General features: G+C 40.6%; 1 protein-coding gene and 1 long non-coding RNA gene across 3 annotated transcripts in view; one reads left to right on the plus strand and one right to left on the minus strand.

Annotated features, from left to right (window-relative positions):
• Positions 1-15,865, plus strand: part of cfap251 (cilia and flagella associated protein 251) — a 70,405-nt gene that overhangs the window by 35,832 nt on the left and 18,708 nt on the right. For both annotated transcript variants that reach the window (XR_009515432.1, XM_059988202.1), the window contains exons 9-14: positions 3,161-3,205; positions 4,126-4,334; positions 7,910-8,104; positions 10,800-11,050; positions 12,042-12,193; positions 14,589-14,750. Coding sequence is in view for 1 of the 2 variants with exons in the window: in XM_059988202.1 (XP_059844185.1) it covers positions 3,161-3,205; positions 4,126-4,334; positions 7,910-8,104; positions 10,800-11,050; positions 12,042-12,193; positions 14,589-14,750 (1,014 nt within the window). In the remaining variant the exon portion in view is untranslated. The remainder of the gene's footprint in view (positions 1-3,160; positions 3,206-4,125; positions 4,335-7,909; positions 8,105-10,799; positions 11,051-12,041; positions 12,194-14,588; positions 14,751-15,865) is intronic.
• Positions 12,231-15,865, minus strand: part of LOC132404141 (uncharacterized) — a 31,466-nt gene continuing 27,831 nt past the window's right edge. The window contains exon 4 of the long non-coding RNA XR_009515433.1: positions 12,231-13,151. This is a non-coding gene — a long non-coding RNA (uncharacterized LOC132404141). The remainder of the gene's footprint in view (positions 13,152-15,865) is intronic.

Raw genomic sequence — 15,865 nt, forward strand, 5'->3', positions numbered from 1 at the left:
AACTTCTTGAACTTCTGGTATTTGCAACCCCCCCCCCTCACCATTCTCCATTCCCGTTTCCCTCTCTCACCTTATCTCCTTACTGCCCAACACCTCCCTCTGGTGCTCCTCCCCCTTCCCTTTCTAATATGGTCTTCTACCCTCTCCTATCAGATTCCCCATTCTCCAGCCCTTTATCTCTTTCACCAATCAAATTCCCAGCTCTTTGCTTCACCTCCACCCACTCCCCTCACCTACTACCTGGTACTTCTACCTCCCCTCTCTCCACCTCCCTACTCTGACTCCTCATCTTGATGAAAGATCTTGGCCAGAATCGTCGACTGTTCACTCTTTTCCATAGATGCTGCCTGGCCTGTTGAGTGTGTGTTTCATGGTTAATCTGCCGGCTACTTTATACGGTAAAACACAGTATAATAATTTAAATTATTCTAAAGTTTATTTCTTTATTAAAAGTTTTACCTTAGACATCTCTCTATTTGTATTTGTAGGTTGACTTTATTTTATATATTCAAATTCATAGAATCCTACCAATGTACAACAGAGAAATTGACCTTTATGGTCCATTTCATTCATGCTGACCGAGATGCTTATCTATGCTAATCCCATTTGCTGGCATTGGGCCCTTGTCTCTCTTCTCCTTTCCTGTCTAGGTACAAGTCCTCTCCAGTTTACAGTTGTTAGACATATATACATCCCATACATGTGAACATTTGGGAGACTAGTGGTATGCTTTTGGAGCTGCAGCAGGGCTGTGGGCATAGTCTGCTGTGTGGGAACTCAGTGTTGCAGCCTCGATTCTGGCTTGTGGACTGTTCACAGGAATGGAAGCCCCGCTGTAACTTGGGAAAGATCTACCAGTCCAAATGCCTCTCAAGCACTGTGACGGTATCTGCTTGCTCTGCTTCCTTTGGCAGCTTGTTCCACATTTTCACCACTCTCTGTTGAAAAACAGACCCCTCAGTTCTATTTTAAAATTGATCTCTTCTCACATTAATCCTGAGCCTCCTAGCTTTAGGCTCCCCTGTCCTGAGAGAAAACTTGTGATGGTTTATCTCTGCCCCTCTTAATTTTGTAAACCTCAGTAAGATTTCCAGTCCAGTGAGAATAAACCCAGTCTTTTCAATCTCTGCTTACAATTGCAGCCCCAGGGAACATCCTGGGGAATCTCTTTCTGCATTCTATCTATTGCTACCACTCCATTCCTTTATTAATACCACAAATGATCTTATTTGTAATTGCTTACACGTAATCAGATGCATGGTGCAAATGTGCCTTTAATATCGCTGCATTTTTGAGATCAAGCTTTTCCCATGGGCCAAAGCTCTAAATTGGAAGATCCAGATTACTCTAGCCACTCAATTTTTCTTGAGGCCAAAAGAGACATCTGTAACCTTTTATAAATTCTATCTCCAGTTCGCATACTAACGTCCTGGGCGGTGCGGTAGCATGGTTAGCATGCTTTACGATTGTAAACTGTACTGGGTTCAATTCCCGGTAAGCAGTTTGCATCTTCTCCCCATGACCATGTGGCTTTCAGACAGACAGACAAACATACTTTATTGATCCCGAGGGAAATTGGGTTTCGTTACAGTCACACCAACCAAGAATAGTGTATAAATATAGCAATATAAAACCATAAATAATTAAATAATAATAAGTTAATCATGCCAAGTGGAAATAAGTCCAGGACCAGCCTATTGGCTCAGGGTGTCTGACACTCCGAGGGAGGAGTTGTAAAGTTTGATGGCCACAGGCAGGAATGACTTCCTATGACGCTCAGTGTTGCATCTCGGTGGAATGAGTCTCTGGCTGAATGTACTCATTGTGGTGAAGGGCTGGAAGGGCCTATTCTACACTGTATACAAAAAATCCTGATGTTTATTACTGTTGAAAGTAAGAGATAAATGGAACATAACTTAGTCTCCATTTAAAGGCATCCATTCTGTCCATAGCATATGCTCTATGTTAATGTTTAAAATAGTGTTAATGTGCCTAACCAGTACATTATGGAGTGGATGGGAGTCATTGTCCAAAATGGCATGCAACTTGGACAGCATCCTCTTTTCAGACACCACCGTCAGAGTCCAGTTCCACCCCCACAACATCACTGGCCTTACGAATGAGTTTGATGATTCTGTTGGTGTCTGCTATCCTCAGCCTGCTGCCCCAGCACACAACAGCAAACGTGATAGCACTGGCCACTACAGACTTGTAGAACATCCTCAGCATCGTCCGGCAGATGTTAAAGGACCTCAGTCTCCTCAGGAAATAGAGATGGCTCTGACCCTTCTTGTAGACAGCCTCAGTGTTCTTTGACCAGTCCAGTTTATTGTCAATTCGTATCCCCGGGTATTTGTAATCCTCCACCATGTCTACACTGACCCCTTGGATGGAACCAGGGGTCACCGGTGCCGTAGCTCTCCTCAGGTCCACCACCAGCTCCTTAGTTTTTTTCACATTAAGTTGCAGATGATTCTGCTCACACCATGTGACAAAGTTTCCCACTGTAGCCCTGTGCTCAGCCTCATCTCCCTCGCTGATGCATCCAACTATGGCAGAGTGATCAGAAAACTTCTGAAGATGGCAAGACTCTGTGCAGTAGTTGAAGTCCGAGTTTCCTCCGGGTGCTCTGGTTTCCTCCCACAGTCCAAAGACCTACTGGTTGGTAGGTTAATTGGTCATTGGAAATTGTCCTGTGATTAGGCTAGGGTTAAATTGGGGGATTGTTGGGTGGGGTGGTAAAGGGCTGGAAGGGCCTATTCTACACTGTATACAAAAAAACCTGGTTTATTACTGTTGAAAGTAAGAGATAAATGGAACATAACTTAGTCTCCATTTAAAGGCATCCATTCTGTCCATAGCATATGCTCTATGTTAATGTTTAAAATAGTATCTGTATTTTGTACAAACAACCCCCCTCTTGGGAAGATAAAAACTGTAAGGAGAAAGATATACTCGTAGCCCTGATTGAAAGACTCTCTTACTAAACTCTATAATAAACAGCAATCAAAGACTGATCATTGGCACCAAGAGAATTGCATAAGGAAACCGATTTAGTTGTCACATTTTTTGCTGGTTATTTATACATATTTGAAAGTGTAACTTGCATTTTTAAAATATCAACATTTTATTAATCTATGTCTGCGTTGAATGACTTTAGAAAAAGAACCAGCTGGAATTTGCATCCCCAGTTCTTACAGATGAAGTAAGTATTGATAATATTTAAAATATCAATATTTTATTAATCTATGTCTGCATTGAATGACTTTAGAAAAAGAACCAGCTGGAATTTGCATCCCCAGTTCTTACAGATGAAGTAAGTATTGATAATATTTTGGAACAAACTGTACATAAGCAAGATATGTCAAAAATGAACCCAGGCTAGAATTACTAAAAAGAATACTCCCTGTACTTTCAGTATTTTTAGTTTCTGTTCTCTTTCAAAAATGTTCTGAATTTTAAAATGAACATACTTCAAATGAAACAAGAGTTTAAGAGATTTTGGTTGGTGCAGGAATGTGATAATGAGCTAAAATATCTATCATTTTATTGGATGGCAGAGTAGGCACGAGAGGCTGAAGGTCTCCTTAAGCTTCTATTTCCAATGTTCTATTCTAACTGCTCAGAACTGAGCAAAATCTTTCAATGATGTGTCAGTTAACTCACTTACGGCCCACATTGTAAGTTGGTGCAGAGGTGCTGAATGTCAGTAAATGACCGTGATTTGGTGGGAACAGGGATAGGTTTGCATCTTGCTTTGATCGGTTTCTGATCTGAGAAAATTAGAAGACAAAGAGTCTGACCTTTCCTTGAAATGGAAATGAGAGTCAAAAGAGACAGCCAACAAGTGGTCTCTAATGCGCCCTGAGAAGCTGCTGAAGCTGCTTTGTGCAAGGCATTCAGCCAAAAGATAAGGGTTTTGTGTATATAAAACAAACATAATGTAAGCTACATGAATTACTATTAATCAGTGATACTGACATTTTGCACAGTAATGTACCAATGACTTGCTGAGAATAAATGATGCCTGTTCAGTTCCCACGATTAGAGGAAGGATAGCATTTTCCTGTTTGTATTCATTTGTTAACTTTCCAAACTTTACCACTGTGACCTTTTTATTCACAGACATTTGACAAGGTTGTGGGACTCTACAGTCAGTCAGTTTTCCATCTTGTCCCTTCACAAGTACTCACTGCTACTTCAGCAGGGAATTTAGTTATCTGGGCCACTGTGGGTGCAACTCAATTTGATACTGTGAAATCATACAAAAAGAGACCTTTTAAACTGATGAATCTACAGAACGATAGTATTACAGTGGTCACTGTAACTGACAGGTAAGGAAGAAAGGGGTGAATTTCTTAGAGAATGCAGAAGTGCACTTAACTTTTATTGTGTTACGTACCCCGTAACTGGGTCACTTACCAGCAAAGATAGAGAGGTCTGTTGAAGTCTGATGGTACTATTTTTAACAGTATTTATTGATAAAAATACACAAAAATAATATCAATGCAAACATACAGATAATATACGTCGTCAATTCTAAATCTAAAAGCGCAGATATAATAATAATCAATAAGAAATAGCTCTATCGTTGTCTAGGGGATAATGTATTGTTCGATGGAAGTATAAAAGTCACTTTAGTCCATTCAAGCTGCAGCTTCTGGTTGCAGAGAGAGACAGAGGTTTAGAACTTGCCCGTTTTCCATTTTATGATGTCAATCCTTCGAAATGGCGTCGGTGGTGATCTCTTCCTTAGCTAAGCCGCCTTCTGTGGTAGGGCCTCAATCCTGGGGCAACGGGAAAGGACACACGTGGGCCCTCCACCAGCTGTCGCTATTAAACGCTGTCACGGGACTTCTAGCGTTTCTACTGGTGTGTGTCCAGGGGCCGTTCCCCAGACCCTCTTTTATTCCCACTCAGATGTCAATCAGGGTGGAATGATGCCATCCCCCAACCAGCCCACGTTGCCTGAGGGCTTCCACGAAGCACAGTACTCAATACACAATTCCGTCTCCAAGAGACAATAGCCTTTTCCGTGGCTTTGTATCGCTGAGGGCCAGGACATTCCAAACGTCTCTCTCTCATTTCCTGGGTCTACTGACCTGAATTAGTAACGATCTTGCGATTCTCAAAAAGGAGGGGGCCACTCTGCACCCCTCGGCCCCTCAGAGTTGGGTACAGGCGTAACATTTGTAATCACACAAAATTGCATTCATAAATAGTAAAATAGTTTGTTTGCTTACTGTTCTCACACGCAAATTTTGAGAAAACACATATTTTGGGGCTGAACAATCCAAATATTTTTATAGTGTTATTAGTGGTGGAGAGCAGCCAATACTTCCCTTTTTTTACTATTTTGGATTGTAATAATGAACTTTATTCCTTGTAGGAGCCCTAATGTATTATGGAATCTCTGATCCGAATTTTTAAAAATCAACAATATGTTTAGAATTTTGCTTCAGTAAACCAGAGAATGATGTACCTGTATATTTTTTTCAGGGTTTATGTCAAAGACAAAATATAATTATTGTATATGTATTCCTGGAATGTCAATTTTTCTGGACACGTTTGAAAATAAAGTGAACTGCAGTAACGATGATTCCACATTCTGTTATGAGACTGTTCGGAAATTCCAATGGATCAAAGTTCAAAGTAAAAATTATTTTCAGAGTACATACCTGACACTAAATACAACCCTGAGATTCCTTTTCTGCGGGCATACTTAGCAAGTCTATAGAAAGTGTAAACAGACTGTGTGAATGCAGATTATAAATTAAAATAAATAATGAGCATGAAATAACAAGATAACAGAGTCCTTAAATGAGTGTAGTTATTTCCTTTTGTTCAAGAGCCTGATGGTTTAGGGTTAGTAACTGTTCTTGAAGCTGGTGGTGCGAGTTCTGAGGCACTTGTACATTCTACCTAATGACAGCAGTGAGAAAAGAGCACGGCCTGGGTGGTGAGGATCTTTGATGATGGATGCTGCTTTTCTACAGCAACGTTTCATGTAGATGTGCTGAATGGTTGGCCCCATGATCTACTGAGCCGAATCCACTACCTTTTGTAGCATTTTCTGCTCAAAGGCATTGGTATTCTCATACTTAGCCTCACAGGTGTAAAGCGAATAGTGCAGGGGGCTATGTGCACATACCTGCGGTTCTCCTGTGCTGATGGAGATTGTGGAAGAGATGTTCTTGCCAATCTAAACTTTTACCAATTCTACCAATTACTGATCCATTGGGATTCCCAAACAATCTCATAACAGATTGTGGAATTATTGTTACTGCAATCCACTTTATTTTCAAACATGCCTAAAAAATTGTACCAGAGCTGAAGTTCACAAGCCCCCTAAAATATACTGGAACTCTATATCCCGCGATCTCTTTAACACATTGGAATCCCATTTTCCTTCTCCACCCCCCCACCCCGCCCTTGGCCTTCATCAGAGCTCTGTTTGAAACTTGATCAGTTTTATTCCCTTCCCTCCCTTTAAACTTTCTTCACTGGAATAACAAAAAGAAAAAAATTAAAAGTGTGTTAGGTTATTAATTTCGAATATCATCTATATGTCTGGGTAAGTGTTTACAGCTGCACATTAAAGACTATAATTATGTCAATTTACAAGATTATTGCAAAATATTTTCTAAGAAAATATGATTAAGATTCAGACTAATGAATAACAGAGACATTCTCCAGATGAGAAACTGAGATGTCATCATGAAGCATAACTCAATGTGCTAGAAACATAAAACCATTCACTGGTATCTGACACTGTTTTGTCGTGTACAATGTCTGAAACTCTGAACTTCCCATGTTGTTCTAGATTAGTTCTTTACTGGCAAAGTTTACATCAGCTGTTCAAAAGTACCACAAGTAGTAGCATACATTTCATCATACTTACCACTGTGACAATTATTGGATAACTTAACCAGTTTCCAAATTTCATGTTATTTTTAGATTTCTGGTTTACCAAAGGAAGTTGCAAAATTATCCTAAGTATCATAACATTTTTGTCGATGTAGTTCTATAAGAGGAATTTGAAGAACAATTCAGCTCTGCCAATTACACCTTAGAGGAATTGACACCAAATTTATTCATTGCTGGTAACCTGTGCACAAGGTTTCAGGGAATTAAAAATGACAGGGTAAAATGGGCCAATGTTCTTGACCTAGGATTATGTCAGAAATTTTAATTTCAGCATATTTTTATGACATCAAAGTACTGCGAACACCAGTTTCCTGTGGTATGAGGAATTTCAGGACAAGTAAGGCAGTTAACCTTGTTTTTAACCTCTGACTCAGGCTCTGTCACTGCTGCAAGTGAAATATATGAGAATAAATTTTGCCCAATGAGAGAGCAATTCATGAACATTAATTCTAGCCACCATCTTCAATTGAATTAGAGGACTCTTCTTTTGGAAGGAGGCTGTGGAAGGAATGATATCTCTCCCTCCCTTGTTAGTGAGAGAGTTAGTGAGGGTGCCTGAGGGATGTCAAACTGTTGGGAGGATGATGGGCTCTCTTTGGGCCTTTGCTGTTGCTTGCATGGTGGTTGGTGGGTGGGTGGGGGGAGAGCTGATGCTGTTTGCTGCCATTTATGCGTGAGAGGGTGGCAGGAGAGCTTTGGGGTTTTTCTTCTGTTATGAGGATGTCTGTGGAGAGTAAGAGTTTCAGATTGTATATTGAATACATTCTCTGATATTAAATGGAACTGCTGTGCATACAGATTGAATGCACAATGACTTAGCGGCTCTTTTGCCTGAAGGTTGAAATGACATGGTGCAATTGTTCATGGTTTTACATTTGTTATTGGGTTGTTTTTAACTATTACTTAAGGCAAATCTAAGCTAGTGATGATACTATATAAATTGTTTATGGACAGTAATTGTATCTTTTAATGCTTATTACAGGTACATAGTGACCTGTGATGTCAAAGGTTGCATCAGATTTTATGATGAACATCTTTGCTTACTTAATTGGTATAGCAACTTTAACCTGGGACCCATCCATTCAATTTCCTTCTCCAGTCAACCAGCTCCCAAAATCAGTGAGAAAACATCTTACCCATCAGAGTCTACCATCAATGCTCAACAATTTGTTGTCAGGTTGGTAATGGTAATATTTTATTTAGTTGCTATCTGCTTTAACAATATGACTTAGAATTCCCTGTGTAATAATTACTTAATTATAGGATCCATTGCAAATTTCTAATGCATGGTAATATTTTGCATAAAACATATTAGTTTGTTTGGATGGCAGGGTGGAGATAAATCTCCACTGTAGGAGGCGCCTCTTCCCTCTGCTAGCATGCAGGTCGCCCTTGGGCAAGGTGTAGCACCTGCTTAGCCCCCCCCACTCCACCCCCGATCAGAATCACATGAAGCCATGAGAGCTGGTGGTAGATGGTTGTATGAGCAGCTGCTGCATATCTCAAATCCTGGTTATGTGACCACAGATGCCAGGCAGACAATCTCTGAAGGGTATTGATAACGACTGTGGTCACCCATCTGGTCAAGACACTGCCCAGAAGAAGGTAATGGCAAACCACTTCAGTAGAAAAACTTGCCAAGAGCAATCGTGGTCGTGGAAAGTCCATGACTGCCCACGTCATATGACTAGGCACATAACGAATGAACAAATAGTTACTAGGTTAATAAAGGTGAAGTCCAGCCTATAATGTAAATTGGTTTATTCTCAATCATCACATGTACTGAGCTACGGTGAAAAACACTATCCATACAGATCACCTCATTACAATAGTGTATTGAATTAGTACAAGGAAAAGCAATAACAGAATAAAGTGTTACACTTATGGAGTAAATGCAGTACAAGCCATTAATAAGATGCAAGCCCAAAATGAGTTGGATTATGAAGTCAATGGTCCATCTTGTTGTACAAAAAGAAATCATTCAATAGATATCAATTGGATCGAAGCTGGCCTTGAGTCTGGTGGTATGTGCTTTCAGGGTTTTGTACATTCTGCCTGATGAGGAGATGAGAACATATCTAGGAGAGGAGTGTTTGATACGTTGGCTGAGGTGGCAAGAAGTGCAGACAGAGTCCAAAGAAGGGAGGCTAGTTTATGTGATGTGCTGAGCTGTGTTCATAACTCTCTGCTGTTTCTTGCAGCCTCAGGAAGAGCAGTTGCTGTACCAAGCTGTGATGCATGTTACAGAGATACAAGGATTTTTTTTTATTTTTTAAGGTTTCAGGACTGTTTTTTTTTCCCTTTTTCTGCCTCTTTGTCCTCTGCCTTCTATCCTGTCCTGAAGGTGATGCTTTCCTTTTTCACATGGTCCATCTGTAGTTTCTTGGCACTAGTGTCCACCAAAATCATACCCTAGTGACTATTCTTATTCTCATCTAAAACAAGAGGTTCCCTTGCCATCACTGGCAAACGCGTGGTGGCATCTAATAAAGAGTTTGTAAAATTATAAGATACGTTGCTTGAACTAGCTGATGAAAGATGTGGAATGTGTCATGAACTCTCCAACCTTCAAACTAAACCCTTTGTGGTCATTAGCAAAATTACTTGTAAAAAAAAAAATCACGGCTTTTCAGTGGCCTCTCAATAATACAAGATGAATTGGAAAGTCAACTAAAGTAATGCAGATGGGTAAGCCAATTGAAAATGGAATATTTACAAGGCTTCTTATTGATACAGTGTGGAAATAAAGTAAAAGCAACAGTTTTAAACGTATCTTCTCAATCCTTTGCTTGTTCCCTTGGCTTCAGCTATGCATCAAAGTTAGTATTTAGGACTCCAGGAGGCAGAGTTTCTTTGACTGATCTATACCCTGTTGTATCTGTAGACAACCTTCCTCGCCATCTGCAATTATACCAATTTTATGCCATCTGCAGACTTGCTAATCATCTCTCTGCATGCACATCCAAGTCATTAATAAGCTGCACTGAGGCCTGTGATACACTAGCTGTCACAGACTACCAATCAGATCTACCACATTCTGTCATTATTTTCTAGGTACTGTATATTTTCATACAGGCAATGCAATTTTATAACAAAAGAAAAATTGCTATGAATAAATGAATAATCACAAGAACTATTATTGAAAACTAATACATTCACTTTGAAATTTAAAAATCCAACCATTCCAAGATAAGAGAAGATACTTTTTTTACTTGTAATTATCTAGCTTCTCCAAACATTTTGCATTTTGCCAGAGCCGAACATACTACAGGGTTCCTTGACTTACAAAAGGGTTGTGTTAAAACTGTTTCCCAAAGCAAAAATGTGTAAATCAAAACTTCCAGGCAAAAGACATGATTGGAATTTTGGTGCAGTTTATTTTTATGCACAGGGAGACACACTATTTATCTTGGTGAAAAATAGTTTTTCTAACTTGAGGGCATACACCCTAAATATAATTATGGTGCAATTTTGTAAATTGAATGTTTGTAAATTGAGCAATCCCTTTATTATAGTAATAGCATAAAAGACTGGTTTAGAAGGTTCATTATCTCTTCCTTGCACTCAGTGCCCCTATTTATAAAGCCCGGGAACATGACTGCTTTTTTAAAAAAAATCCATTTTTCAATCCATCTTATCCCTTTCAACTTCTGGGTTTTGCATGGACAGCTTCTATTGCTATTTCCTAGAGTTCCAAATTTATCATGTAAACTGAGAGATGATCATTGCTGCAAGAGGTTTAAAGAAGTTTCCAAACTTTTGATCTCCACAAGTTTACTGTTTACATGTTTGCCGTTTGCATTTAAACAGCAGAATTTCATCTGATTGCGAAAGTATTAAAGTATGTTTTTATGTCTCTTTATTCTGTGAAGAAACTTTGTCATAGCTACAATTGATGGTACAGTGGCTCATGTAACTGGAGATGGGTGCAAGCTTGACATGTTACTGCAGGAGCACTGTGCAGCAGTAAAAGCCATAGCATGTCATCCCTCTCAGCCTCTCATCTGTATAGGAAGCTATTGTGGACTTCTGAAGGTCTGGGACTATGAGAAGAAGAAACCTATTTGCAGCAGGCTGTTTGGAACTGGGAACCATATTCAGTGCGCAACATATAATAAGACGGGTATGAACATTCATTTTAAAATATAGATATTTTAATTTTTATGATTTCAAACTTCCACAGTTAGCATCAAACTCTTTGATGTCACCTAGAGGCATAAAAGCAATGCAGTTGCATAGTTTAAATTGGCATCACGGTTGGCACAGACGTTGTGGACTGAAGGAATTGTTCCTTAGTGCTTTACTAGTCCACATTCTGAACACTTAAATGAGAAGGTTTTCTCTAAAGCAGGGTCTCCCGATCTTTATTATACCATTGGATCCCTAGGACCCCAGGCTGGGAACTCCTGCTCTACAGAGAGCTTTAGGATCAGTGTTCTGTCAGAGAACCTGCTCTCTCTCAGAGCATTCTGCTGCCATTCAGGATGATGCTAACAGAAGCTTGGCCCTTAGAACTTGCACCAGATAATCCTGGGCCTGAGATGACTGTGAGCGGCAATAGTGAGTGTTAGACTGATTCTGGTAAGGTCCAGCTTCTGTCAGTTGTACCTTGTCAAATAGTTTTACACTTTACAGAGTTGGACAGAGTAGATGTGGAAAGGCTGTTTCCCTTGGTGGGTGAGTCCAGGTCAAGAGGTCACAGTCTTAGAATTAGAGGGTACCCATTTAAAACAGAGATGAGGAGAAATTTTTTTAGCCAGAGGGTCATGAATTTATGGAATTCGTTGCCACATACAGCTGTGGAGGCTCAGTCATTGAGGGTTTTTAAGGAGGAGATTGACAGGTATCTAATTAGGGTATCAAGGGATATGGGAAAAAAGCCGGAAATTGGAACTAGACAGGAGAATAGTTTAGCTCATGGTGGAGTGGTGGAGCGGACTCGATGGGCCAAATGGCCTGCTTCTGCTTCTTTGTCTTGTGATCTTGTGATCTTTACCCTATTTCCTTTCCACACCCTTAAAAATAAATGAATCTTTAAATGAGAATGAAAATCAGTTTTTTATTTTCATTCCAGACTTTTTTCATTTGCTAAATATTCTTCCTTGTTTCCAAAGGTTCACTACTAGGAGTTGGACTTACTGATGGATGCCTTTACATTCTCGATGCACTTACTCTGATTGATGAGCTTTCAGAACCTTTCCACTATGCCAAAGATGCTATTTCTGACATCGCCTTCTCGCACAACTCAAATTACCTAGCAACAATTGTGAGTTGGAAAATCCATTGAAGTAGTGGATGCTACCTCTAAATTTTATTAATCATGTTAGATATAAGATAGGCTTTCTACAATTAAATAAATATTTTAGACTATTTAGTTTTATTTTTCTCTTTCAAATAGCTTGATAAAGAAACAGGTAATATTTCTGAGCTCGCTCCCCAGGAAGTGATTTATTCCAATATCTTTTGTGCCGCTGATATAAAGAAGGGTGTGATTGGTATTGAAGTCCACGACCATCTCAAAGGCTCAAAGGTCCAGTTTAGTGTCAGAGAAATGTATATAGTGTACATCCTGAAATGCTTTTTCTTTGCAACCATCCACAAAAACAGAGAAGTGCCCCAAAGAATGAACGACAGATGTTAAAACCCCGAAGTCCCCCCCAGCTCCCCTCCCTCCTGTGCTTAAGTGGCACCAAGCAACACTCCTCCCTTACCCCACTGGTAAAAAAAACAATGGTACTGCTGCCAAATGCTCAGGTGTGAGCAAAGTAACAGCAAAGAGACAGACTTGCAGTTACCCCAAAGACTTTGCGTTTCACCCGATATACAACATACCACAGGCTCTCTCTCTCTCTCCCTTCCTTATAAGGAGAAGGAGGTGTCTCTGTTTTCCCGGTGAGTGGGAGACATAACAAATAACTCGCTGGTTTACAATGTTAAAAGTCCATTTACTTCACTTTTTTCAAGCTCTGTGCCAGAAGAGCTCAAAGATCTCGGGTCTTTGGGCACACAACAAGCAGATATCGTGACACACGGGTCTCCTGCCGTGACACTGAGCCTCCATCCACCCGTCTCCAGAGCCCTGAGATCCTAGGCTTCCAAACCCAAGCCAGACTCTCGGGCCGAGCCCTTGGTGTGCTGAACAACAACGGTCGGTTATGAAACCCTGAGAGCGGGTCCCATTCCTTCAAAGTGTGTAGCTCCAGGTCAGGGTCTTCAAAATAACCCTGAAAGGGAAAAATAAAGAAATTGAAGATGGCAATAGAGCTGTTTCTGAAGATACAAGCAAAGGAGTTGTGGTTTAGTGCCATCATTACTCCACTCCACCTCTTTTGTCTTGGTGGCATTGAGGAAATGTGTTGTTTTGTGGCAGCACTACAGTGTAATACATAAAAATTATATAAATTACAATAAGAAATATATATAAAATTAAATTAAAAGTAGTGGAAAAAGAGAGCAAAAATGTTGAAGTAGTGCCCATGGTTAGTTCATTGTATGATGCCGGAGGGGAGGAAGCAGTTTGTAAAGCTCGGAGTATGTGCCTTCAGTCTCTTGTTCCTTTTCTGTGATGGTAGTAGTAAGAAGAGAGCATGTTCTGGGTGCTGGGTGTCCTTAATGATGGAGCCACCTTTCTGAGGCATTGTCTTTTGAAGATGTCCTCATTGCTCAGGAGGTGGGTGCCCGTGATGGAGGTGGCTGAGCTTGCAATCCTCTGCAGCTTTACTGATCTTGTGCACGGGCCCCTCCATACCAGAGAGTGATGCAACCACTTAGAATGCTCTGCACAGTACATCTACAGAAATTTGTTAGCGTTTTTGGTGACGTATCAAATCTTCTCAAACTCCTAATGAAATATAACTGCTGATGTGCTCTCTTCAGTTATGATAGATCTTCAGAGATGAGGACAACCAGGAACTTGAAACTGCTCACTTTTTCTACTGTTCCTCCCTCAATGGGACTGGTGTGTGTTCCCTCGGCCTATCCTCCTAAAGTCCACAATCAGTACCTGGGCCTCAACTGACTTTGAGTGCAAGGCTGCTGTTGCAACGCCACTTAACCAGCCAACTTATCTCACTCCTGTACGTCTTCTCATCACCATCTGAGATTCTGCCACAATAGTTGTGTGATCAGCAAATATTTAGATAATGTGTAGAGAGAGTAAAGCAGCAGGCTAAGAATTCATTGTTGAGAAGTAATGTTGATTGTCAGTGACGAGGAGATGCCGTTTCTAATGGGGAAGTCAAGGATGCATTTGCACAATCTGGCATTATAAAGGCAAATTGCGTCACCTTTCTTGTAACTAAAATATTGGAGAAGAGCAAATCTACTATTTGAAGATTTTCAGTGAGACACCACAAGTTGTGCTTAACAGGGGAACAGCAAATTTGAAGTTGTTGCATAGACTAGTTGATGAAAGTAAGATAACTAGTTGGGAGAAGTTATAGTTTAACATGGTTAACCTTTTAAGTAAAGGGCATTGTTGAGATGACTATTGGCAGCTTTACCTGATAACAGTATTAATGTTTAATTTCCAATCTCCGATACTGCTATATTCAAAGATTTCAAGATAAATTGACTAATAATTTATTTTGTCCAATGACCAATTAATTCCCGATAAATAAAAAATCTTGGATAACTCAACAGCTCTTGTGTTTTTGTTGCAGGATAGTAAAACCACAGTGACAGTGTTTCATTTCGTCAAGAATTCATGGATGTATCTAGGAAGGCAAAATGCACACTTTAAACCAATCAAATCTCTCATGTTTGGGATATATTTGGATAGTAACCAATCCAGACTATTATCTCTTGGAGAGGACAGAGTACTGGTAGGTGAATAGTTAATGCTTGAACTTGGATAGAATCTTTTATGAGTTTAAATAAAAGCACACACTTTTAGATATAATCCAGAATGTTAAAGGAAATGCTAATGAGTGCAATAAAACTGTAAATATCACTTGGCTGGGAATAATTGTCTCTTGATGGCTAGCAAGTTAGAAACCAAGTAAGAAATATACAGTCCTGCTGCAAGGGTCATAAATCTGGTAGTCTGGATCCCTATTTAATGAAATTAGCTTGTTTAGGCTATTTAAGCAAAATATAAAAATAAGCAGAGAAAAGATCTTTGTAAATGTTTCATCTTTTTAAAAATGTTGTTGATGGTGATATATGTCCACTATCAATTCAGTTAGTATAGTGGTCGCCAACCTGTCGATTGCGATCGACTGGTCGATCTTTGAGACTTTGCCAGTAGATCCCAAAAAAAAGAAAAATAAATGCACAAATACTGTTGAGAGATTGTTTCAGGGTTGCGGGGTTTTAGTTCCGTTCTTTCTGCCCAGTGCGTATGCGTGTAGCTCCTTTGCACTACACAGTATAATTCAGTGGTCCCCAACCACTGGGCCGCGAGGAAATGATAGGAGTCAGCTGCACCTTTCCTCAGTCCCTGTCACGGCCGCTGTTGAACTTGAATGTACGCGAGATCATTGGTCGCCAAAATGCAGTGACACCCTTACGCCAGGGATCACTGGTTGGCCTCAGGTAGCTGGCTGGCAGGAAGTGCAGTTGCTACTGGCCTGGAGTGCGGACAGATGGGCACCGCCTCTAAACCTGTTCACCACACCGAATGTTTGTGGGGAACCTGGTGCTAAAATATTCGCAGATGACCTAATTCGGGCTCAGCATTTCGTAAGTAGCAGAGCAGCTAACGTGCTGCAATCTACTGAAACAAACTTCTTTTGGCCGCTAGATCCTATCGGGGGGGGGGGGGGTGGGCGCATGTCCTGTTGCATTCCTCACTCGGTTGGTTGGTCTGTCGCTCACTCCGGACCGCGGCCCCGGCACGGGGACCTCTGGCCCTGACCTTGTCCTCTCATCCCGCCCATGACCAGCCGCACCTGGCCAAGGCGGCTGGCGGAAGGCTGCAGTTCGTGCCCGGAGGCTG

The sequence above is a fragment of the Hypanus sabinus genome, chromosome 13 (genome assembly GCF_030144855.1).
Source record: "Hypanus sabinus isolate sHypSab1 chromosome 13, sHypSab1.hap1, whole genome shotgun sequence".
Lineage (NCBI taxonomy): Eukaryota > Metazoa > Chordata > Chondrichthyes > Myliobatiformes > Dasyatidae > Hypanus > Hypanus sabinus.